At 40.1% G+C, this 26,805-nt stretch overlaps 1 protein-coding gene across 1 annotated transcript in view; it reads left to right on the top strand.

Moving 5' to 3' along the window:
- unc5db (unc-5 netrin receptor Db) overlaps positions 1–26,805 on the top strand; it is a 756,179-nt gene that overhangs the window by 563,898 nt on the left and 165,476 nt on the right. Inside the window, exon 9 of the mRNA XM_039769246.1 lies at positions 15,697–15,882. Within this exon, the coding sequence (XP_039625180.1) occupies positions 15,697–15,882 (186 nt within the window). The remainder of the gene's footprint in view (positions 1–15,696; positions 15,883–26,805) is intronic.

The following is a 26,805-nucleotide window of genomic DNA, read 5'->3' on the forward strand; positions in this document are numbered from 1 at the left end:
GACAAAACCCCGAAAAATAAATGTCCCACAAAATAAACATTATACAAGAATTTGTATTAATGGTCTTGACGGCTATCACGTGCCTAGGCTTCATTATAATTGTAATATCATATTTGATAATAATAAATCTATGAATTTATGTTCTAATATAATATTTGATAGCTATTATCCGGTCCTCCGAAGCGTAACATAAACGCGCAGAAAACGAACTAGAAGCGGTTTCCTTGCTTTCGTTGGGTTTTGAACGCCAAGAAAAAGCTGCATGCAACGTTTTTTTGATGCCGTATAAACGCGCTGCCGGACAAACGCACGTCACCAAAGCCTGTGTGAACACTCTCATTGACTCCTACGTGTAGAAAACACTCGGCGCTTGATCCGCGCTCACCAGACGCTACGAACGAAAAAAAAGCTTGATTTTAACGCCCATGTGAACAAGGCTTTAGACTCACAAGATTCTTAAAGAAAAACTGCACGTGATGTGGCGCGCCAATCCAAAGGCATGGGTTACGCGGCAGTTCTTCATCGACTGGGTAAATCTCTGCTTTGGACCTGCGGTGAAGAAGTATCTTCAAGAAAACAAACTGCCTCTGCAAGCATTACTCGTCCTCGACAATGCTCCAGCCCACCCACCCGGTCTCCATGACAACATCCGGAAAGAATATCAATTCTTAAAAATGTCCTCTACCTTCCACCCAACACAACTTCAATCCGGCAACCGATGGATCAGCAGGTCATTTCCAATTTCAAAAAGCTCTACATGAAGCATCTGTTCAAACGATGCTTCGATGTGACAGAAAATACAGAGCTAACACTCCGAGAGTTCTGGAAAGAACATTTCAACATCATGCAATGCCTACGCATGATTGACCTGGCGTGGAAAGAAGTGACCAGAAGAACACTGAATTCTGCATGGAAGGTTATGGCCTGTTGCGGTTGCAGCGAGGGACTTTGAAGGATTTGGCCTTGATACCGAGATCGAGACCGAGACCAACGTGCCCGACGTAGATCCAGTGCATGAAATCGTGTCCCTCGGCAAGTTGATGGGTCTGCAGGTTGACGAGGGTGATATCAACAAGCTTGTCGAGGAATATGACGAGGAACTCTCAACACAGGAGTTGCTTGAGCTGCAGGACATGCAACGTACGGAGGCTCTGCAAGAGATCAGTGGTAGTGAGGAGGAGGTCGAGACAGAGGAAATTTCGACAAGTGAAATTAAAGAAGTGGTGGGAATGTGGGAGAAGGTTACACGTTTCATTGAAAAGAAACATCCAGAAAAAGTGGCAACTAGTCATTCTGCAGCAAATTATGATGACACCTGCTTGGCTCACTTCCGTAAGCTTTTAAAAAGCAGGCAAAAGCAAACGTCGATCCATAGGTATCTTTATACTAAAACTGAAACTGCTATAAGTGAAGGTGCCGAAAGTGCAGCCAAAAAGGCAAAAACAGATGATTAGCTTAAAAAAAAATCATACGCACGTAATGTTTTTTTTATTTATTAATTTTATTACAATCAATACATAGCAATCAAGTTTTTACAAAAAAAAAGAATTATGCTAAGAACAGATCGATCCCCACCCTTGAGAGAGAGAGCAAGCCAAACGGTGTAAAATTTAAGGCTTTTAAAAATACCTAAATCAACAAATTCTCTGTGCTTTATAAAATCATTTCAAAATATTACTGATTAGATCCTGCCATGTTTTGAAAAAAGTCTGCACAGATCCTCTAACTGAGTATTTGATTTTTCCAATTTTAAATAATATAACACATCAGTTTCCCACTGACTTAAAAGAGGAGAGTTTGGGTTCTTCCAGTTTATCAGAATAAGTCTGCGTGCCAACAGTGTAGTGAATGCAATCACAGTTTGTTTGTCTTTCTCCACTTTAAGACCCTCTGGAAGAACCCCAAACACAGCTGTTAATGGGTTAGGAGGGATTGTGAGTCCAAGGCTGTCTGACAGGTAATTAAAAATGTTTGTCCAGAATAATGTTAATTTGGTGCAGGCCCAGAACATGTGACCCAGTGAGGCTGGGACTTGGTTGCAACGTTCGCAGGTTGGATCATGCCCTGGAAACATTTTGGAGAGTTTTAGTCGAGACAGATGTGCTCGATATATAATTTTGAGTTGTATAATTGTATGCTTTGCGCATATGGAGCTTGAATACGCACGTAATGTTAAGTGTTAGGCTAAGTTTAAAGTTTATTTTCTTACAATTCATGTACGTACATACAGTTAACAAAGTGCAATTTTAGTTTTTTTTGATGTGAAGGTGCTGAAAATGCAGCCAGTCCTCTAGCCTCCCTCCCTCCTTCCTCAGGCGCTCTCCGTTAACAGCAATCGTCTGCCGCCAAAGTAAGGTTACATTTTCTTAAGTTGCTTTATTTTTTATTTAACTATATTCACAAATAAAGTATTTTGATGTTTGTTTCTTATTTAAAACCATGTTTTTTTCCATTATTTATGGTATTTTGGGGACTTTTTGGGAGGGCTGGAACAGATTAATCTCATTTCCATTATTTTAAATGGGGGAAATTCGTTTGAGTTACGAGCAGATCGGGTTACGAGCTCGGTTCTGGAACAGATTAAACTCGTAATCCGGGGTTCCACTGTATACTAACTGGGCTTTCTTTGCATTTGCTATAGCTATAGAAATTCTTTATTGATTAAAAAAAGTCTGTAAAAGTTTTGAAAGTTCAAACTATTGAAAGATTTGTTCCTCTGAAAATATTACTGTTCTCAAGGTCAGAGGAAATAAAAGTTGTGATGCATGACTGAAATGTTAAATAACCTTAATAAATGTTACAACAATTGGAATATTTGCACATCAAATTTTGGCTCTTACTTCAAACACATTGATGAATTTCATGAGTCGAATTAATTAACTTGTTAGCTTCAATCTGTTACTTGGTGAAAAATCACACATCCTTTTTATACCTTCGAGAAAAACTGACTGAGACACACCATAGATTTTTTTTTGATATAGTCAGAGTAGTGTAATTAAATATCTACAGTGATGTTCTGAAATAATGCCAAGGCAACATCATGTAACAGAGCTAGTTTAACATACTGTACATATAAACATTGAGCTGTCAAATTAAAGAGTGTAAAGTTAAATACTCACATCTTCTGAGGTTCATCAGCATTCACATTGTTTTTAAATCAGTTAATCAGTTTTTACTTTCATTTTTGCAAGGCACATTATCTCATTGTTAATGAAATGCACAGGAATGCAATCATTATTAACAGTTACAATACAATTAGTCATCAACAATTATAATAATGAGTAACTACTCATTAACAAAATAATTAAATAATTGGAATTATCAGTCATTAACATTTCCAGTACAATTAGTATTAGTCATTTTTAATCAGTCGATCAGATTTTGCTTTTATTTTTGGCAGAGCAGATTATCAATTTGTTAATGAAGCCCAGAGGAATACAATTAGTATTAGTCATTATTATTAACATTTACAATGCAATTAGTATTAGTCATTGTTCTAAGTTAATTACTATTAACTAATGTACGTGTCTTAAGATAAAACAACCTTCTTTTACTTGAATATCACTTCAGAAATTAAAAAGAAATGGTAAAATTCACACAGTGAATTAGAGGATTATGATGCTTACACCATGATGTGGGGCCCCAAGGTCTTACACTGTGACAAGTATGAAGGCTGCTGCAATGCATGCTAGGGTCCATGGTACTGATCCAGAGTAGCTGGTGGTAGTTAATAAGGATACAAGAAGTCTGAAGTAAAGCAGGGCTTGAATAGATGTTAAATAAGGGGGAACCCCATGTGCTCTGACTTTCCTGATGTTCGTGTGTTCTGAGTTCTTTCAATGTTTTTCTTTCCTAGTGACTTCACTGTCAGGAGTCAGCCGACATAAAAAAGGCCTGATTCTGCCTGTTCAGAACAATGTTTACATGGCCTGGTCTTTTCACCCCATTTTCACCCCCACACATTGTTTAGAGTGCAGATTTCATTCCCCATGTATACTGAAGAATATAGTGACCTGACCTGTAAAAGAAACAGACACATTTACTTGGGCAGACACTCTAAGGGACCTTCTTGTTTTTTCAAAATCACCTTTGTCCAGGTTCATTCACTTTCATTTGATCGTGGTGAGCCTCAATCTTATATATACAGTATGTATATAATGTATGTATATATTTTGTGACACGTGAGTCCATGTCTTGCACTCCAAAACACGAGGCTGAGTCTTAGTACTTTAGCAAAACTAGATTTAGTCCGCTTGAAACAGGAACAGCATGGCTATTTATTGTAGCGGGATCTACCACTCTCCTATACAAAGACACAGTAATCCGGCAGTGTCCTGGCCAGATTAGTGGCCAAGTTTAACTGTTCCCTGCATTTATAATGTTCCTTGCATCACCCATTGACGACAGGCGCTTATAGTGCGATGTCAATCGGCTTGGATTTGCTTCTGCGGCACTCCGCTGCAACGCTGTGAGCCTGTGGTGGTCCTGTCAATAGACAAGCAATCTTCCACAGATACTCCAGTCACGTTTCGGGATGCACTTCGTCGTGTCATCCTGTCAACCCGCTATATCCTAACACAGGGTCATGGGGGTCTGCTGGAGCCAATCTCAGCTAACACAGGGCACAAGGCAGGAACAAACCCTGGGCAGGGTGCCAGCTCACTGCAGGGCACACCCACGTACACACACACCAGGCACACACTATGGACAATTTAGGATCGCCAATGCATCTAACCTGCATGTCTTTGGACTGTGGGAGAAAACCGGAGCATCCGGAGGAAACTCACACAGACACAGGGAGAACATGCAAACTGGAACATGCAAACTGGAAGTGAACCCAGGTCTCCTTACTGCGAGGCAGCAGTGCTGCCATACAGCTAAATAGCTAATGTGTATGTAAAGAAGACAAACAAACACAAAACTTCTACAGATTAAGAGACTGTATAAATGTGTATACCTCATATATATCCATCCATACCATTTTCTAAGCTTGATTAGGGTCGCAGAGGACTGAAGCCCATCTCAGCAAGCACAGGACGCAAGGCAGGAACAGTCCTGGACGGGACGTTGGGACACGACCCTTGGTTTCCTTACTGAAAAGCAGAAGTGCTACTATTGTGCCAATGTGCGGCCCCTCATATATATCACTATCACAAACATAGCCATAACAATCTGCTTTACCTGTTTTGGTCGCTAGGGGGTGCTCTCGCTCCCTTGAACCCCTGTCCACGACTCCAGACACCAGGTAAAAGTCCAAATATAGACTTTATTTAATTGCCACAGTGCACAAAGCACAGTCTCCACCACAATACTCATATAAATCACAAATACTACACAATAAATCAATCCTCCACTCCCAGACGCATTGCCACCCATCCACCCAGCTCAGCTCCCTTCTGGGAGCTCCCACAGTCCTTTTATATCTCCTGACCCGAAAGTGTTCCTAATCCCCAGTCAGGTAAAAGTTTTTTTCTTCAACCCGGAAGCCCGTCGCTCTTCCTATGACGAACTTCCGGGTCATAGGGCATGAAGAAATCTTCGGTCCTCCCTGCAGCTCCCTCTTGTGGCCCCCATGGCATCCATGCTGCCCTGCTGGTCTTCTGGGGACCTACATGCTGCAAGGAGGGCTCCACCTGGCGGCTTGGGGGTATTGGCCAGGATAAACGGCCGGCCATCATACACACTGTATAGTGAAAAAAATGCTTTTAAAAAACTTAGTCGTGATGTTCCAACTACAGAATGACTGAAAAAATGTGAACAAAGCAATTAATATATTTTAATATATTGGTATGCCAACTGAGCAAAATCCTATTGAGTTCACTTACACAAAAAATAAATTAAATCTTTAACAAAACAATGTGCTCAGCGGCACCGCAAAGATCAGCAAGTGTGTGTAAAGCTTTGAGGCGTGACCTTCCTAGTGGCATGTCAGATTAAATCTAAGACACCACTTTTTTATAATGGCCAGAGCGGAAAGGGCAGTGCTTCCTTGGCTCCATTGCCCTCAAGGGCTGGTTTCTCAAGGCTGTTGGCAACAGTGCACCCTCTCATTCCAGGGTGTTACTGCATATCTTAGGTAAGCCAGAAGGCAATCCTCGGGGATGCAGGTCTGACACTGCACCACAGTGTGCTACTAGGGGGGCGTTAGTGTTCCACTGGGGGCATTGCCATATATTGTGATGTTACAGCATTTTTATAAGGAAGCACTTTATGCACATCAGAGCTTGAACTTTTTTTCAGTAAACAGATAACCTAGATAAAGAATTCTAAAGTTCTGCTCAATTTCTTTTCTAGTTTTTTAGGATATTGTTTTCTATCTGTTTTATGGTAACAGGTTTGTTTTGCCCGTTTGCTTTTAGGCAGGATGGGCACGGTGGCGCAGTGGGTAGCGCTGCTGCCTCTCAGTTAGGAGATTCATCTTCGCTTCCCGGGTCCTCCCAGTGTGGAGTTTGCGGGTTCTCCCCGTGTCTGTGTGGGTTTCCTCCGGGTACTCCAGTTTCCTCCCGCAGTCCAAAGACATGCATGTTAGGTGTATTGGCAATTCTAAATTGTCCCTAGTGTGTGCTTGGTGTGTGTGTATGCATGCCCTGCAGTGGGTTGGCGCCCTGCCTGAGGTTAGTTTCCTGCCATGCGCCCTGTGCCAGCTGGGATTGGCTCCAGAAGACCCCCGCAACCCTTTAGTTAGGATATAGCAGATTGGATAATGGATGGATGCTTTTAGGCAGTCATTTTCCTTTTGGTTAACAGTTCTGTGAAACATGACAATGCTGTAGTGTGTGCTCTTAAAAAAATAACTGTCACTCTATTCAAAACCTTTTTGTCTCTGTCATTCCATTTTGACAGGCGGTCTTAATGGATACAACAGCTTCACATGATTAATTCCGCAACCAACAGCCTGCACTGTTTACAGTTGACAGAAACGGGTATACATGCCCTTGTAAAGAATTAGGACTCTGAATTTATTAGGCAGCAGCTCTGAACAAAGTTAAAACATACTGCTTTAGGACAAATTATTCTTTTATTAAGTGCATTTGTATAAAATGCAAAGTCTGTTCTCGTCAGGTCTGTCAGACCCTTGGCTCCCAGTGGACCAATTTCCAAAAAATATTGTAGAATTATTCTTCAAGAGAAAATTGTTAAGAAGGCTTAATTTTTGTTGTCATATCTCAAATACACATATTATATACATTTTGAAATTACAAAAAACTGTCATTTAAACATTCGCAAAATTTCAGAATTGTCTGCCTTAAAGCTGAGAAACATTCTGTGTTAGCTCAATTACTGATTACTTCATTCCTTTAAATTGACCTTGTATAGGTTTATTTTTACTTGTGCGTTTTCCCCTTTTATATGACTGATGCCTGCTTTCAACAACAAAACAGGTCCTCAATACAAGTTTTTGAAATACCAACAGAGTTGTGTGCGTCGTTGGAAACACACAGTCACGTTTGCTGCTTGCACGAATGCGTACAAACTGTACCATTAATTTTAATTCTCCAATGAGTACTTCTTTAAGCAATCTTATATTTAAGTAATGTGACCTGCAATTAGCCATAGACCCTTCACAACCAACAACTGATAATTGTACAGCAAAATGTGTCAATGAAAGCAATTTCAGCCATCACAAACTTATTTGGGCTCAGATTTTAACTACATGAAACTATAAAATGCTACCAATATACTGTACTAGTATATTTAATTACATTCTATTATTTTTTTAATATAATCCACTATTGCAAAAATATTTCTGAAACAAAAATGTGATATATCTGTTTTTGATTTAGTGAATAAAAAATGAGCCAACTTTCAAAACAAGTGAATGTAATTCTGTGCATACATTTGATTAATAGTTATTTTTATAGATTATTATTTGCCATCTCTCTCCACAATTCTTTCCCCATTCCTCTGTCTCCTCAGCTTCTCCTCCTCCTAGAACCTTCTTCTCCTTCTTCATTACCTTTTTCTCTCTCACAATTTAGACTTTTCATGACTGCAACCATTACAGCTAAGTTGCTTTTATCCTCTTGCTGGAAATCTCCTGAAATCTGGAAGCCTTCATTTTACATTCTTACCCTTCTTGAATTTTCTGCATCTTAGATCAACAATTCTTCCGGTTCTACTATCCACAACTGGCATCATACTGATCATTGGGGGTTGCTCCATGACGCAGTTTCTTCTCTCTACCTTTCCTCCTTTTTTCCCATATTAAGCTGTGTGGTCCTGCGTGGAGTGTGCATGTGTGTGTGTTGAATTAGCCATTTGAGGCGGGGTATGGTGTGGGGGGCACAGGTAGGGGAGTGTATATTTTTGTTCTGACATACTCCAATCATCAGGTGTTATTGTTGGTTTCATTTTACAGTATTCCTCTTTCATTTTATCAATAAACATTTGATCTCAAAAAAGAATATTATTGTTTATCATTTGATGGGTGACGGAATGTAGGACAAAGCAAAAATCCATCAGCAGCAAAATGCCTTTATTAATTCTTTGATGGGGATTTATAAATATAAACTGCAACATTTGACAGATATTTTTGAAAGGGAAGTTAAAACATGAAGATAAGGCTCTGAGCAAACAGCTGGTAATTCCAAAGAGCTTTGATGTGGGTGCAAGAAGGGGCAGGGATGAGGGTTTTGGGTGTCTGGTATGCACTCAATTAGTCTTGATGCAGACATTATTTCAGCTTTGTGGAAACCATACTGCAAATTTCTTATCAACAACAGCTTTCCACTCCAAAATTCATTTGAAGTTTTTGATAAATGCGGAGTGGTCATTTATTTTAGTAGACACTCATGTATCGATGCTCAGAAAGAGTTTGCCTATTTAGGCACATTACTGCCTAATGATTCCATCACTAAGATCTTTAAAAATAATTGAATCAATTATAGTAAAACAGTGGGGCATCTCACATGCATATCAATAATTGTGTTTAAAATGATAAATGAAGGGGAGCACAGTGTATCCTGGGTTCCACTTCCATGCCTGTGTAGAGTTTTGCACATTTTTCCCTTTGTAAGCAAGCTTTTGGATTGAAAATCTGCATTTCCCCTTTCATATATTGGTCAAGAGTTCTGTACCTCATGAACCCAGCATCCTTAGTTTGAATTTCAATTACAATTGCCTAGTCAGAATTTTGAAAAATGTTTCCTTTTTGAACTGAAGATCTCCTTTTTCCTACTCATTCATTGGTCAGGCGTCCTGTCTTCAAAGTAAGTGTGCAGTGCAGGCCTGAGCATTCCATTTATATCTGCTCAGTTTTTCTTTACTTTTACTTTTACTTTGCCTTGAATGATGGAGACAGTGTAGGACAGAAATTTACATTGTTAAAAACCATTTCAATATAAAGGAGCATATTTTTGCACAGAATTTGTGTACTGATCTCCAAGCCTACCTACTCTATGAACATTGGTTTGTGTGGAACATTTTGATGGATAGATCTCCATCACTGATCCACATGAAGCAAAGAAAAATGTTTTGAGCAAAGTTAATAGGAGGAATAAAATCTTTGATAAAAGAACACTGTGCATAGATAACATAAGATTACACCGTGAAATGTCAGTGGACATTTCTCATCTCATGTCAGCAAAGAGCTGGTCTTCACCTGACTGTAGTGTACTTCCACTTAAAACTAAGATTGTTGTACCATTCTGTCTTCTCTTTTCTTGCCTTTTTGTTATAATGCAAGTTCTTTTGCCTCCTTCTTGCAAATACACCCAAATCCTAACCCTAACCCGTTGGGATTTGGTGTCTCCCTTGAATTCCAGTATGTTGTCTAAATCACGAGATCCACAAAAGAGTCATATATCCAATTCAGCTGAAAAAGTACAACCACCCTGATCATTTGGATGTAAGCAGAAACATTTGTATTGAATTGCTGGTTATATTTTTTTAAACATTTGTTAATAATAAGTAGCATCCATAGTGAGCATTCTGAAATTTTCTTTAGAAAGAATTATTAGGCTATTGATCAGGAACTTTAAATGTTTTATTGAGAAGAATCCAAAGAATAGTTGAGGGGCACAGCAATGGCAACAACTGATCATCAAAACAAAATCGTGAAAAAAATGAATGGTCAGAATCTAAAACAAAGTCCAAACAATCTTAAAATAATTTACCTAAAAAAGAAACAAATATTCCAAGTTGTATTCTTTTTAATAAACAAACATAAATAATTACTACACTGCTGTTATAATTCTGACACCACAAAATAGCAAAATGGGTGGGGGTTCCAAAACAGATCCACAAAAGAATGCAAATATGGACCTCACTTCAGGCAGGCCTGAGCCTCAGGCAACCAGCAGGCTTTGGCCTATCCAAGCCTAAACTGAGACTTAGAACACACAGTTCAGATATTGTCTAAGAATATCAAAAACATAGCAAGAATGCCCTTCCAAGGAGAGGGAAACCATAAGCACCTCTGGCCAATGCAAAATCTTTATAATAAGGATATTTATTCAAAAGTCACAAAGAAGCAAAGAAATGGTGGAAAGAACCAAAAAATAAAGCAAGAGGGATTTACCTTAAAGGTAATCCAGACCAACCAAATCTCAAAAAAGTAATCCAATAATCAAAACCAAGAACTGAAGCAAATAAATCCAAGAACCAGAAAATGTCAAATACAGTACAATGAACCACTAAAGAATCTACTTCTCTCCTTAACATATATACTGTAGGCTGAGGGCAGTCCCACAGAGGTGACATCAGAATGGCCGTGCCTCTTTGGGTTCCATCCACGGAACACAAGGATCAAAGGATAGCATAGAACACATACATATTAAATAAATGAATGAGAATAATAGCAACAAAAACACATATATACAACAAATACCATAAAATAATACAAAGAAACACCAAAAAGGAAAATAAAATAAATCAGGGAACAAACCCCTGCTGAAACATAACAACTGCTCTGCCATCTTTTTTATAAGCTAATGTAACATTGTTATATGTATAGTGACTCATGACTAGCAATAGAACAAGGTTACTACAAACAATACAGCTGGAAAAAGGTTGAAATGGTGGTTATGAAATCTACAAAGCTGCGCAGGAATGATATCACATAAATAATGATACAAAATAATAACAAGGCAGATGCTGAACAATATAATAAACAATCCAAAATTAGGCACAACAAATATTATAAGTGAATAAAGCATGATTCATACAATTACTTGTGCCACAATTTAAGGCAATCCAATGTGTTAACTACATTTCATTGCCTCTTACCTAATCTTTTGAAGCTGATTGGTCATTTGATCCCATTCAGTTCTGGCAAGATCAATGCAAGGTCTTGAACTGAAATATAGCACACTCAGAGCAGCCACTAAGTGAATGCAATACATCTGCCGTGCTTTTAGTTATGACATTTGGACATGAATTAAAATGCAATGCGCTCTTTTATTGCATTTTAAACTGACACAAAAATTGCATGACATGTGAAATGCAAATGATTATTTGGTTGATTCATTTTTAATTATGATGTGATAAAATCGTGCCAAAAGTAAATGTGTCGTGTACATATTCATTGCACTGCAATAAAGTTAACACATTGGATTGCTTTTAATTTTGGCTTGAATAATCTTGCCTACATAACAGTGTCAGTCTTTTAAACCAATAAGATGTTGACCTAAGAAGAAATTTCTTAGGCTGTAAATGGAGTACATTTGCCCATATGGCAGGAATTTATTTATACCACACAGATGAAAAAATGTAAGTGACAGAAAGTTAAAGATTCTTTCCATTTGTTTTAGTGCAAAGCATATTCTCTTGATGTAAGATACCTATGTAAGATAATTGTTTGCATTTTATCTTGGCTTTTGAGATTTTCCTTATCATCATCATCATCATTATCATGACTTTCATTCTGGTTCCTTTTTTTTTACCCATTATTTACTCATGATCTTGCTGTTGGATATGACACTGAAGTTGTTGCTGCCTTTCAGCCTTCACAGTTACAGTATTTTCCTTGGTGTCTACTGTGCTCGTTGCTGATTCTTGGAAATTAGGTAGCATCAGGTAGAAAGTAGGAACCAATAGTTTTAATTAAACCAATCTAAACAACTAGTCTTTTAATTAACTGTTTTAATGGAGCAACTGAGAAAACCCTTCTGACATTTCTTCACTACCTGAACAATGCCAATTTGGAATGTGGAGAAGTGCTCCAGGAGTTCAATTGTTATTTTAATACATGTTAAAATTGATGTTGTATTTATTTTTTTGCATGACTATTTTGGAATTTATCAAAAAATAAATATCTTTATTTTATTAAAGAACACAAATGAGGGAAAAACTAGTTAGAAGACAAGATACAGCAAAACATTTTGAGGCTCATGTCTAGTGACTTGCTCATCTACTTACACCAAAGCAGCATGCCAAAGCCTCTCACCTTCTATCTCTTTCACTTTCTTGACCCTGGCTTTTCTTCCCCCCACACCAGACCCTTTGCTTTTACTCTCCTTCTGCCTTTATACTAATCAAGTAAGTTTTGATCTTTAAATTTCTGGCTAAACTTAAATCAGCTACAGCAACAATAGGATAGTACTCCTAGTAATACCCATGAGTTCTCAGTGCCCCTTAAAGGGTTGTGCCTATCAGACAACTCCAAAGGTGTATGTTCTCTCTTTTCTAGGCAAGAGAGTTGCACCTCTCCCAGTTGTGAACTACCTGCTTCCAGTTGCCTGGCTGGAAGTCTTCTTGCTCTTTGCAAATATAAATGATTTTCCATTATGAGTTGTGCATCACTTCCCAGTCCTGGTACTGATGCTTCCAGTTGAGTATGTTAAAAGATTGCTTCAGTTGGTTCCCCAGAATCCTCTGTGTTCGAGAAAGCTAGTGTCATGGGGTGAAGTGGCTGTAGAGCTGACTGGCATTAATGTTTTAGTATGGCTTAAAAGTATAGTCTGCTCCAGCATAGTCTATGACAAGGTTTAATCTTGTCTAAAGTGATTGTTTTGTTCATTTTTTTCAAGTTCATATTTACTCTCTTGTGTGGATACAGTACAGTAAAATTCTTACTTACTTATATAATGCCAACAAAAGACATGCGTGCACATAAAAACAACATGCATGTATACATACATAGAATACAATATGCTGAATATCCACATTATTTACAACATACTGTATTTGTTATTAAGGCTGTTCAGCAAACTTATGACATGCACATAAAAACTGTCTCTGAATCTACTGGTTCGAATGCCAATGGTCCTCTAATATCTACTATTTACCAGAAGGACAAAAACAGCTTCAGAGCATGCACCCTGTTTGCCTTTTTAAAGCAGTGTGTGTTTAGTATACAAGTGTCCTGAACAGAAGGAAGATGGAAATTGGTAGTATTCTTTGCTGTCTTCACCATCCTCTACATTGCTTTATAGTCTTGAACCACGAAGGTACTATACCAGAATGTAATGTAGCCAGTGAGGATGGACTCTGTGCAGGTGGAAGTGTGGTCAGCCTTCTGTTTCCTGAAGTCTATTACAAGCTCATTGGTTTTGCTGATATTAAAGATGAGTTTGTTCTCCTGTCGCCATTGAATAAGGAGTTAGACCTCTTCTCTTTAAGACCTCTCGTCATTTTTGGTGTCATCAGCAAATTTATTGATGGAGCAGGAGCTATGTCCAACTACACAGTCAGAGGTGAACAAGAAGTACAGAGTGGGGGCTCAGCACACTGCCCTGTGGAGTACCTGTGTCAAGGATCATTGTGAAGCATGTGATAATCCTAATCCATGCATGCTGAAGTCTGCCAGCTACAAAGCCTAAGATCCAAAAGTGCAAAGGATTTCACTAAATCCTAAACTGATGATTTTGGTGGTCATCTATGATGATACAACAGTGTTAAATGCAAAGTTGAAATCTAGAAACATGATTCTGGTGTAATTATTTTTATTATCGAGATGTGTTAAATATGCTGGATGACATAAAGTGGAAAACATATGGTGTCCTGTGCAAAGTGGTTATGACAATACATAAACTGAAAGGGTTTGTGACTTTCTAAAATATTGTACTCAGTTTGTTCAAGAATTAGTCTGTCAAAATACTTCATTACGAATGGAGTGATGACCACCAGTCTGTAGTCATTCAGACAATCCACTTTTGTTTCCTTGGACTTTTTTTTTCTTTTGAAGCAATTTGGGACCACAAATTCTTAAACCAAAACAGTAAACATGCTGTTGAAGACAAAATTTATATCCAAACATTATACCGCCCCACAATGCTTTGGAAAGGTCTACCTGCCAGGAATGAGACTGATAACTATAGCAAGAAGACCAATACCACCAGCCATGTTTACCAGTACTAATAGACTACACCAGTAGTAAGATGAAAAAGCAAACATCTAGCCAGTAAGATGTGGATAAAAAAAACAGTATTCAATCATAACGCATTGTAAATCACTGTGTGTCCTGTAAGAAATTTAAACTTTAAGGAACCATATGGCAACCTGTATGGGGTAATTTTAAAACATGTGTAACTTGTTACCTTGTGCCTGGGACAAGACACTCTACTCTGCAAAGTAGGCACATGATGCCTTTGTAAGCCACAGAGGCAGGACCATCACTGCTTTGCCATGGGCTTCCCTCAGTTACTGATACTTGGAGGTGTCAGCTTTAGTCATAAGTCAGAGGGTGATTATTGGTCACTCACCTATTCAATATGCTTTAATGTTATATTCAGGCTATTTCTCATTTAGGGAAAGAAAAGTTTTAATGTTTGCATATAGTAACTACACATGTGGATATGCACAGTACCCTTCAGACATACTGGCTCACAATCTATCGGAGCTACAAGTAAAGGTCTGACATGCAACATTTTAATCTCACCTTTTATTCTATAGTCATTTGGTATCAACATTCAGTATTCTCACTAGAACAGCGAAACACCAGATGACTGCTATATGGACACTGTACTGCATTCATTAACAGCCTAGTTAAGCAGCCTTCATGCTATTTGAATCAACTGGCGTCCTGTTTTGTAGCCAGTGTTTTCAATTTGTATGGAATCACTGTAGCTTCTATTCTTCTCATTGTTTTCATGGCTTAAAACTGAAAATTGCTATTTTTACATCCATTGCTAATCTGATTTTAATGAATGCCAGACCCTGTGTTTGTTATGATGTCAGGCAAACTGAAAGTGTGCTAATTAGGGTGCAATTTACAGAGAGGAGAAAAAATAAGTAAAGGATGTAGCAAATGACAGGTTTCCCTTCTGATAAAATTGCCAGGCGGATTCGTAATTAGGATATGAGTCTGAAGAAGTCTGAACTTAGCCATTCAATACAGCGTGTTCGCAAATCGCCTCACATGGCAAAGACTCTACTGAAGATGCTTTGAAACGATTGCACAGCAAGTCCAACATAACAGAGCCCATATAATTACTCACTCACGCTTTATGTGAAGTGTTTCTAATTACAGTTTTCTTGTATTGTAATTCTAAGTAATGCTCCACTGGTGCAAATGTACAGCCAAAAGCAGTACGAGTAGTTATAAAGTGCACAATTGCTGTTACTTTTTTACAAAGTCTGTACGTAAAAGTGGTGACTATGTGCTTTAGGGATGCACAGTCTCTTTTTTAAAACTGCTATGAGTAATTAATTCCACTCATTAATTATAATGCACGTTCATTGAATATTTATTTTTTATCTCAAGTACTTCCCATGTCTGTCAACCACTCATGTTATCTTTTTTTCTAATCCCAACAGCCATAGACAGTGCCAGTGACGTGGCCCTTTATGCAGGTCTGGCCGCTGGAGTCATCGCTGTGGCAGTCTTGGTCATTGCGGTCACTGTGTATAGGAAGAGCCAGAGTGAATACGGTGTGGATGTCATTGACTCCTCTGCCCTGACTGGTGGCTTCCAGTCCTTCAACTTCAAAACAGCTCGACAAGGTGAGTTGGGAGGAGTGGCATATGGTTGGGTAAACACTTCCACAATCACTCAAAAACTTTATTCCACTTTTGCATCAGTGTAGCTCATTTTCTGAGTAGAGATGAGGGCCTCATTTATGAGTCTTTTTTCTGTCTTATTTAACTGGTGTATGGTTACCTTAGCCTGTTGTTTGCAACAGTTTAGTTAGGAGTTAGTGTAGGGCCCTATTTCACTACAACTCATTGATAATATACATCCACATACTTTTCAGTGTTTTGCATTATTTAAGTTTTGGCTGAAAATGATTATAAAAAAAGTATGAAAAGTTTCTTGAAACAATCACCAGGATCAGATGATATTTCTGAAGGAGGTTAACAAGTACATATTTAATCCCTTGACGCCTATTTTTAGGAAGTCAGTGCACACTGGGGAAATTTGGATAGACTGGAAAATGGCAAATATTATCCTGTTATATAGAAAGGGTGTTCAGACAGATCAAAGTAACAATAGGCCAGTAAGCTTAACATACGTCGCAGGTAAATTAAATGAAAGGAATAATCAAGGAAAAGATTGAGAAAGCACAGGAGTTTTACTGAACAGTCAGCCTGGGTTCAGATGAGGGGGTTGTGTTTTACTAAGATGCATGAATTCTATGAGAAAGCAACAAAAATATATGATCAAAGTGGAGCTTATGATATTATTTATCTGCACTTTCAGAAATCATTTGCTTAGGTGTCACAAGATAGGTCGGGCATCAGACTAAAAGAGGTGGGAGTTCAGGGTGCAGTATAAGGATGGATGGGTGAAAAATTGACTCAGACACAGAAAGCAGAGGGTGATGGTGCAAAAAACCTCATTACAATTGGGTGAGAAGAGTGGTGTCCCAAAGTGGTCAGTGCTAGGGCTGCTGCTATTTTTAATATATATAAATGATTTAGATAGGAGTATAAGTAACAGGCTGGTTAGGTTTGCAGATGATACTAAGAGAGGTGGATTAGCAGATAATCAGGAATCTGGTAAATCATTACAGTGGGACATGGACAGCATGCAAACTTGGGCAGATTTGTGGCAGGTGAAATTTAATGTCAGTAAATGTAAAGTATTACATGTAGGGAGTAAAAATGTTAGGTTTGAATACACAATGAGAAGTCTGAAAACTGAAAGTACTGCTTATGCGAAAGATTTAGGAGTCGTAGTGAACTTGTCACTATCAACTGCCAGGCACTGTTATATATCACGATGTGTAGAGTTCAAGTCCATGGAGGCTAAGCTCAAGCTTTATGACGCACTAGTTAGACCTCATCTGGAGTACTGTGTGCAGTTTTGGTGTCCAGGCTACAAAAAGGACATAGCAGCGCTAGAAAAGGTCCAGAGAAGAGCGACTAGGCTGATTCCAGGGCTACAGGGGTTCAGTTTTGAGAAAAATGAAAAGAGTTGAGCCTTTTCAGCTTAAGCAAAAAAAGATTAAAATCAGACATGGTTGAAAAGTTTAAAATTTTAAAGAGAATTAGTACAGTTTAAAATGAGTTCATCTAGAACCCAGGGACCCACTTGGAAACTTGTTATGGGTAAAGATTGCACAAACATTAAGAAGTTTTTCTTCACATAGAGAACCATAAGCATATGGAATAAGTTACCAAGTAGTGACACAGACAGTAGAACTTTAGGGGCCTTCAAAATTTGATTTGATGTTTTTTTAGAAGAATTAAATGGATAGGACTGGTGACCTTTGTTGGCCTGAATGGCCTGTTCTCGTTTAGATTGTTCTAATGTTCAATATTCTATTAAAATTAATAGTTGTGGTATTTTCATTCTATTTAAGTGAAAATTTACATCATGTAGTGTTCCTTTGAGATTTTATTGTATTCTATTCCTAGTGGTTGGTGGGTGCATCAACACGCCGTATCAGTGCATGTTCCTAACCTCTCTCCCTCCCTCTTTCTCTCTATTCCTAGTGTTTCTATTCCTTGATCTTGTCACTATATTGTTCTTTATACCTCTTATCGGGTCAGCAATATAAATAAGAGCTGGCAGCCAAATTAATTCTCTGCTAATATAAAATGAATAAACCTAGAAGTTGAACATGACTTTAACAAGAAGCAATATTGCTATGATTATGATGACGGTACCCTTCAGAAGATACATTACCTATACATAAGGAAATATTTTATTATTTTCTGCCTTGTAAAAGATCCTCTGCATGTTATGAAGTTCTGACATACTTTTGTGATTCATTATAGAAACATTGCAACATGCAACATTTTGTTCATAGCTCTGCATTAAATGTTTGTAGGAGTACAAAGGTTGATTGAATACGCTTAATGCGTTACATGTCTGCCCACTTCTGTATTTTTGCTGATGTGAATAGAGTCATGAATTTGCAGGTAACACTTTATAATAGCCTTCATTAATTAGTTTTTAACAAATATTTTATAATGCTGTTGTTTTGGAGAAAATAGGTGAACAGTATTGGAGGCATTTTGTTATGGCACTTGTTAGAAGAGGCAGATAAAGCTTTAAAGTTTCAAAGTGAAAGAGATCAGAAGATTAAATTCGGTCAAATAATGGGCCAGGTTTATTTACTAAGAGACTGTACAAGATGCTAACCAGGAATCCAAAAAACAAGTTTCAGGAGCCAAAATAGCTATAGAAGCCCAGTACAGTTTTTGTTCTTTTCTTGGATCATATCCACAAATTCCGACAACCAGAACTTGCCCTACACTGATCTTTATACCATCATTATGTAATGTCATGTGTCACACATCTCTGGCCATCCTACGTTAGGATTACAGGAGGAATGGCTAACAAAGATATTCACAAAATGGCAGCACCTGATGAAATCTGAGATGGCATCACTTGAAGATGTAAAAATATTTTTACATTCTTAAATTGTTGTCTTATTAAGAAATTTTAGATTCAGCATCCTCAAAAAAAGGTAAATTTTATTCTGAAGACAAAGTGGAGGATGCAAAAATTCACATTATTTTAGGCTAAATGGCCTGTTCTTGTTAAAATTGTTCTCAATTTTTTTACATCTTTTTTCATTAGTTGTTCAACTTTTTGCTTTACTTATGTAATAGATTCTTTCCATCTCAAGTAAAGGTTTATAACTAAAGTAAGCAAAGTTATAATAAAGTGTTTCCAATTTTCAATTTTAGAATTGCATTAACTTTGAAACATGTGAGGGGGCTAAAGTTTGAACTGTAATGATGCTGGAGTAAGTAATACAGAACAGCATAACTTGCACTGGTCAGTCAGACATGGTTCTCTTTCTACTAGGCGCTATCAAGAATTTTGAATTATATTACACTGTGTATTGATAAGAGGGATGAGACAGAGTGTAGGAGTCAGGTGCAGAATGTGGTGCAGAAAGAATTGTCTGTAGCTTAACATCAGCCAAAGAAAAGATTTGGTAACTGACTTTCTCTGGATTAGAAGGCCTTGAGACCCAATCACTGTTCAAGTGGATGTAGAGGTGGTGCATTGCTACAAGTACTTGGGGGTCCACATCAATGACAGCTGGACTAGTCTAGTAACATAGAGGAACTCTATAAGGAAGGACAAAACAAACAATTTTCTTATTAAACTGCATTCCTTTAATATGGGTAATAACATATTGTACCTCTCTGTGATGGTCAGTGCAATTTACTACACTGTGGTGTGCTGGGCTGGTAACATCACTTCAAGAGAGGCCCACTGAATTTAATAGGCTTATTAAAAGGACAAGCTCACTTTTGGGATACATTCTGGACCTCCTGGAGGTAGTAGCGACTGGGAGAATGAAGACAAAACAGAGTGCCATCATGAAAAATGCTGTACACCCACTCTTTGACACACAGCCAACGAATTATTCAACTGAAGCGTGTCAAGTAATGCCACCTACTACTACCGTATATACTCACGGATAAGTCAGGACTTGATTTTATTGCATAATTTCTGGTATTTTATAATGTTGGTCATATAAGTTGAATGTGGAAAACTTACGCTGTTGGTCCAAGAGATTATGATATGTTAACGCCCACCTGAGAGAGTAACCACGGAGCACACTGCCTTTTTTTCTTTGTGGGTGCGGCAATGCGCTGTATCAGCACGTGCTCCTAACCTCACTCTCTCCCTCTCTAATGTGCCTATGTGACAACACGGTAATACCCAAACTGTTCTGAAGCAGCGTTTGCACTGTTTTGTGTTTTTTGTAGCTCACACCCTCATACACCCTTATCGTAAGAGCATCCCTTATCTATGATGAAGCGTTCGATCAGAAGAAAATATGAAGCTGGTTTTAAATTAAACGTCGCTGAAGTAACGAAAGAAATTGGTAACTGCACTGCTGCAACAAAATTCGATGCGTCTGAGAAACTGATGCGAGATTGGAGGAGGGAAGAAGATGTGAAAAAAAAATTAAGTGTTGCATTTTTGAACAGGCGTATAAGTTGGGGTTTGATTTTATGATCGATTTGTTGGATTTCAAGACCCAACTTATACGTGAGTATATACGTAATGTAGTATGTAGTATATAGTATATTATATATATACAGTATGTATATCATCCTCTTTAATAAAAGCCCTGTGTGCGTCCAGGTGTCCGTGTGTGTGTGTCTTCTGGTGAAGTGCGCATGCGCGGGGCCACACGGCACGTGTTCAGTCTCTTCCTGTGCATTTCCTGTGTGTGCAGAGAGAGAGACACACACAGGTGCGTGCGCACGAGAGACAGACAGACAGACACGCAGGCCCGCCCGAGAGACAGACACACACACGCACGCACGCGCACACACACACACGCAGGCAGGCAGGCAGGCCCGCAGGAGAGACAGTCACGCACGCACGCAGGCAGGCCCGCGTGAGAGACTCACACGCACACACAGAGACAGGCCCGCATGGGGGACAGACATGCACGCGCACACACGCACGCAGGCAGGCCCGCCACAGGGACAGACACGCACACACGCACGCCCGCCCGCACGTACGCACACACGGGACAGAGTCAGACACACACACACACACACACAGGCGTACGCGTGCATTGTTGCAATGTTACTTTTCTTGGTAGTTTATTAGATTACGGATTTTTCAAATGTTCATTTTTTTCCTGTGCTTAAAACTCATTAAAAAAGGTGTTTTTAGCGAGCGGGTCGTAAGGCTATAGCGCAAACTCTCGCAGTGTTAGTTTTCTCTGTTGTTCAAGGTTTTCTTAGTGTTATTTAATGTTTTTCACATTTAGTTTACTATTACTATGTGCATTCAATGGTATAATTAACTATATTTGTGCTTAAAATCTTAAAAATATATATATATTTACATACAGTTCATATGATCTGGAACAGATTAATTGTATTTACATACAATCCTATGGGGGAAATTACTTCGGTTCCACTGTATTACTGTCTGACAAAATTACAGGCATTTTACGAAAATACAAACCAGTATTACTGAGAGAGAAAATTAAAGGCACACAATACAGTGATGCATATTACAGCCACATACAAGGTCCCTTGCCATTTAATATAGACTGTTCCTACAAATGTTTATGCACTACTGTTCTAGCACCCGTTATTGTAACGGGCTTAATGTCTAGTATATATATATATATATATTGTGATAATAATACGCCAAAGACATCATAAAGGTTTGGGGCAGCCATCCATATATTGTTTTTCCCAGCTGCACAAGGGTTTGTTGTATCAGAAATACAAAGTGCATTTTACAGAGTCCAAACTAGAACTGGCTATAGTAGCCGAAGATGGAGGCTTTAAAGGCCTGGAAAGGAACTGATGTCATCAAAATGGCCTGAAGCAGAAGTGATGTCAGCAAAGGGGCCGGCTTCGGAAGTGATGTCAGCAAAGGGGCCGGAACCTTGCAGGATTTCCCGGGAAAGGTCTGTAGGGAACTGAGAAAGACAGTCAGTACACTCCGCCGCCCCCTGGTCAGATGTTTCATTACACTTACCCAGGCCCTTTAGCTGCCTCCTACTCGCACATGTGTGACAAGGCCCCCCCCCTGCCAGGGGTCGGGCGTCCTGCACAAGAGGTTGTGGGCCCGAGAGAGCATCAGAGTTGGCATGGAGAGAACCCTTACGATGAATTAGAGAAAACTTGTAAGGTTGAAGGTCAAGAAACTACCTAGTGACCCGTGGATTCAACTCCTTGTGAAGGGCCATCCACCGTAAGGGTGCATAATCCGTCACCAGAGTGAACTCCCGGCCCAAGAGGTAGTACCTCAACTGCGTAATCGGCCATTTGATCGCAAGGGCTTCCCTTTCCACCGCTGCATACCTGGTCTCCCGATCCAACAGTTTCCGGCTTAGGGACATGATGGGGTGTTCAACACCATCAACGCTTTGGCTCAGCACGGCACCCAGGCCTGTGTCCGAAGCGTCCGTCTGGAGAATTAAAGGGAGAGCAAAATTAGGAGCTTTTAATATTGGTGCTGACGTAAGAGCCTGTTTTAAGTCACTAAATGCAGCGTCCGCCTTGTCAGTCCATACCACATGATTAGGAGCCATCTTCTTTATAAGATCAGTCAAGGGTGCCGCTCTCTCTGAAAACCGAGGTACAAAGCGGCGGTAGTACCCGGCCAACCCGAGAAAGGCTTGGACTTGCCTCTTGGTTCGCGGACAGGACTATTTTACAATGGCATCTATTTTTAAACACTGTGGTTTCACGGTACCCCAATCCACCAGATAGCCCAAATATTTAGCCTCTTTCAATCCAAAGAAACATTTCTTGGGATTAATACGAAGCCCGGCTTCTCCTAGTGTCCGCAATACCGCAGTGACCTGCTGTACGTGTTCCTTCCATGTGCTGGAATAGATGACGACGTTATCCAGATAGGCAGTACTATACGCATTATGGGGTTGGAGCACTTTATCCACCAGACACTGGAAAGTCGCAGGAGCCCCGTGTAACCCGAATGGAAGAACATGATACTGCCAGTGTCCGCTAGGAGTGCTAAACGCAGTCTTGACCTTCGCGGAGTCCATTAAAGGAATCTGCCAGTACCCCTTTGTCATGTCAAGCGTGGTCAAAAATTCAGCTTGTCCAAGCCTCTGGAGGAGGTCATCCACGCGAGGCATGGAATAAGCATCGAAGAGGGAGACCTGGTTAAGCCAACAGAAGTCATTGCAAAACCTCCAACTGTTGTCAGGCTTACTAACCAAGACAAGTGGGCTGGACCAGGGACTATAACTTTCCTCAATCACTCCTAGTTCCAGCATCCACTTGATTTCCAGCTCCACTTCTGCTTTCTTTGCCTCAGGAAGTCTATAGGGGCGATCCCGGACTATAACCCCTGGTTCAGTCACTATGTCGTGTGCAATCAGAGAAATCCTTCCGGGTTTTTCACTCACCACCTCTGAGATGGACAGGATAACTGATTTCAGCTCCTGTCTTTGTCTATAAGTTAATTCCTCGCCAAAATTAAGGGTGTCTATGTGAGCAAAGAACGAGCAGGGCTGAGCGGAGGAGGGATCTGGTTCCCTCTCCTTCCATGGCTTCAGCAAGTTCACATGATAAACCCACTCACTTGGTCTACGATTGGGTTGTTTCACCAAATAGTCGACCAATCCTTTTCTCTCCTTAATTTCATAAGGGCCTTGCCAATGGGCGAGCAATTTAGAATGGGAGGTGGGAACTAATACCATGACACGATCCCCCGGATGGAATTCTTGAAATGTCATGCCACGGTCATAATAACGGGCCTGTGCTGCTTGTGCCTCTTCCATATGACTTTTTAAAATAGATCGAATTTTCCCAACTCTATCGCGTAACTGTGCGATATATTCCAAAATATTTGTAGAGGGAAGAGCCTCTCCTTCCCAACCTTCTTTCAAAATATCCAACATACCTCAGGGTTGTCGTCTGTATAACGATTCAAAAGGAGAGAACCCCATAGAGGCTTGTGGGACTTCCCAATATGCAAAGAGAACGAGGGGAAGGAGTTGATCCCAATTCCTCCCATCCCCGCTGACCACCTTGCGAAGCATCTGCTTGAGAGTCTGATTAAACCTCTCCACTAGACCATCAGTTTGAGGATGATACACTGAAGTCTTTAAGTGCTTTTTTTTCAGTAACTTGGCAGTTTCCCTGAAAGTCTCTGAGGTAAAAGGTGTTCCTTAGTCTGTTAGGACTTCTTTAGGAATACCGACACGCGCAAATACTCCTACTAGTTACCGTGCGATTGCTTTAGATGTAGCTGAGCGCAAGGGAACAGCTTCCGGATATCGGGTCGCATAATCCACGAGGACTAATATATATTTATGTCCTTGGGCTGAGGGCTGTAAGGGTCCTACAATATCGACCCCAATTCGTTCAAAGGGGACATCAACTAGGGGAAGGGGAATGAGAGGAGCCCAGTCCCTCCTAGGAATTTGCCGTAATTGACATTCTGGACAAGAAATACAAAATCGGCGAACCTCCTTGTTGATTCCCGGCCAATAAAATCTGAGCTTAATCCGCTCTAAAGTTTTTTCAGAGCTTAAATGGCCTCCAAGGAGGTGGGCGTAAGCTAATTCACAAACCTGCCGCCGGTAGGTTCATGGGATTAACAACAGTTTCTGAACCTCCGGCCCATGTTCCGCGATAGATCTTTTTCTATTACAAAGTGAGGTCCTTGTGGCATGGGCTGGTGTGTGCGTTGGCCGTTGACAAGGACTACTGCATTTTTTGCAAATTTTAGGGAGTCATCATTCCACTGTTCCCTTTTAAAAGAAGCCGGTATTTGTCTAAACTGAAAGTGAATGTCGGAGAGAGGATCCGGTCTGACCTCAAGGGGAGAGGATTCCTCCCAACTCGTCGAGGTGTGGGTTGATGACGTATTTGCCTGCGACGGTCCAGGAATCTCCACATCCTCCTCGTGGGCTTCCGTATCTCTCTCCGCCGGTTGTGTTCACGGCGTGGAGACAGCTTGAGACGAGTTATCCCCATCTATAACTAGGCCTAAGTTTTTATCGGGAGTAGTCAATAGTTTACCGCTTTTATTTTCCGACCAGTCCTGCCCTAGAATCGTTGGAAAGGGAGGATTGGGGTGAACCGCCATGGGAATTCTTTTTAGCGATCCTCCCTGACTTACGAAACACAGGGCGGTATTGTGCATCCGGGTGTCTCCGTGAATACATTTAATACTGGTCTTTTCTTTAATTCTTTGTCGCGGTAAGACATAACGGCAATCAACAATGGAAAAGTTGCTGCCGGAATCAAACAAGGCATTGACTTTGTAACCATTAATGACTACAGGTCCCGTATTCGATAACGTCAGAGGGTTGGCAAGAGCACACAGACCGTCTCCCCCCTTCCACCTACATCCTGCCTCATTCCTGGGTAGGTTGCACACCCGGTGGCCCAGGAACTCAGAAACAGGCTCTGATTTATGTGGAAGAGACTTATTTTGTAGGACGTAATTTCTAGAAAATCCACTAGAAGACGGTTCTGCTGTCCCATATTTTGAGACTGGCATGGATGATTTTACAAGCTTTTCCATAGAATGGAAATCTCCCCAGTCCAGCTGGTCAAAGTTTTTTGGGAGGCTCTTTAAAAAAATAAAGCAGGCTACCTGCTGCACTATTTGGCAGGTGGATAGTTCAAATGGCCATAGCCATAAGGCCACCTGCTCCCAGAGAGGTCATAGCCTGTGTCTGGATTGATCTCTCTGGATCTAATTCCCAATTTTTTATTATTTTTGCCTGCTGGACTGGGGATAGCCCACATTTATCTGGGGCCTCAGCCCCAATGGGCTGCTCAGCTCTCTCCTCCGAGAGAGCATAATAAGCCCTTTTCGTTTCATCCTCCAAAAACCAGCCGACGTCTGTACGTCCCCTTCACACTCTCCCTTTGGTAAGTTATATGCCCGGTGCTGTATTTGAGGAGCGGAGCCTGCACTGAGTCCTTCCTGACCCCCAAACGCACTCCCCCACAAACTTAGCCTCGGTACTTTCCTCCCTGGTTGATTTCATGTTCGTGTCCCGGTTTCTTCTGGGACTTCATCCTGCCGGCTACGCCACTGTGATAATAATACGCCAAAGACATCATAAAGGTTTGAAGCAGCCACCCATATATTGTTTTTCCCAGCTGCAAAAGGGTTTGTTGTATCAGAAATACAAAGTGCATTTCACAGAGTCCAAACTAGAACTGGCTATAGTAGCCCAAGATGGAGGCTTTAAAGGCCTGGAGAGGAACTGATGTCATCAAAATGGCCTGAAGCAGAAGTGACGTCAGCAAAGGGGCCGGCTACGGAAGTGACGTCAGCAAAGGAGCCGGCTTCAGAAGTGACGTCTTCTGAGGCACCGGAACCTTGCTGGATTTCCCAGGAAAGGTCTTTAGGGAACTGAGAAAGACAGTCAGCGCACTCTGTCGCCCCCTGATCAGATGTTTCTTTACTCTTACTCAGGCCCTTTAGCTGCCTCCTACTCGCACGTGTGTGACAATATACAGTATGCATAATGCCTCAATGTGACCGTAACTGCCAAATCAAATTTTTTTTTTGTTCCATTTTAGTTTGCTTTCATTTTTGTCATTCTGATGTATATTTGAGAGGGGACTCTTTTTTTTTTGTCTTAATACAATAATATTATTAATTTATTTACTGAGCTGCTATCTATCTATCTGTCTATCTATCTAACTATCTATATATGCTTCACAAAAATGTTTTGCTGTTTAAATAAATGTTGATTAGCACATGCAAGTAAAAATTTCACTGTACTTTGTACATTTGACAGTAATCGCCCTATGCACCTATAAATAAACTTAAAGGACATCAACCTTCTAATTAGTCACTTAAAACTGTCTTTCATGAACACTATATCTCTCTCCCATGAAGCGTGTCAAAGGACATTCCTGTAACATTCTCCCACATAATGAATCATTTACAACAATAGAAGTATTGTTTAAACAGTGCAGGTGAATAATAATAAAAACATATATTATTGCAGTTCAACAAAATACACTTTTACATGA

Source organism: Polypterus senegalus, chromosome 11, assembly GCF_016835505.1.
Source record: "Polypterus senegalus isolate Bchr_013 chromosome 11, ASM1683550v1, whole genome shotgun sequence".
NCBI lineage: Eukaryota > Metazoa > Chordata > Cladistia > Polypteriformes > Polypteridae > Polypterus > Polypterus senegalus.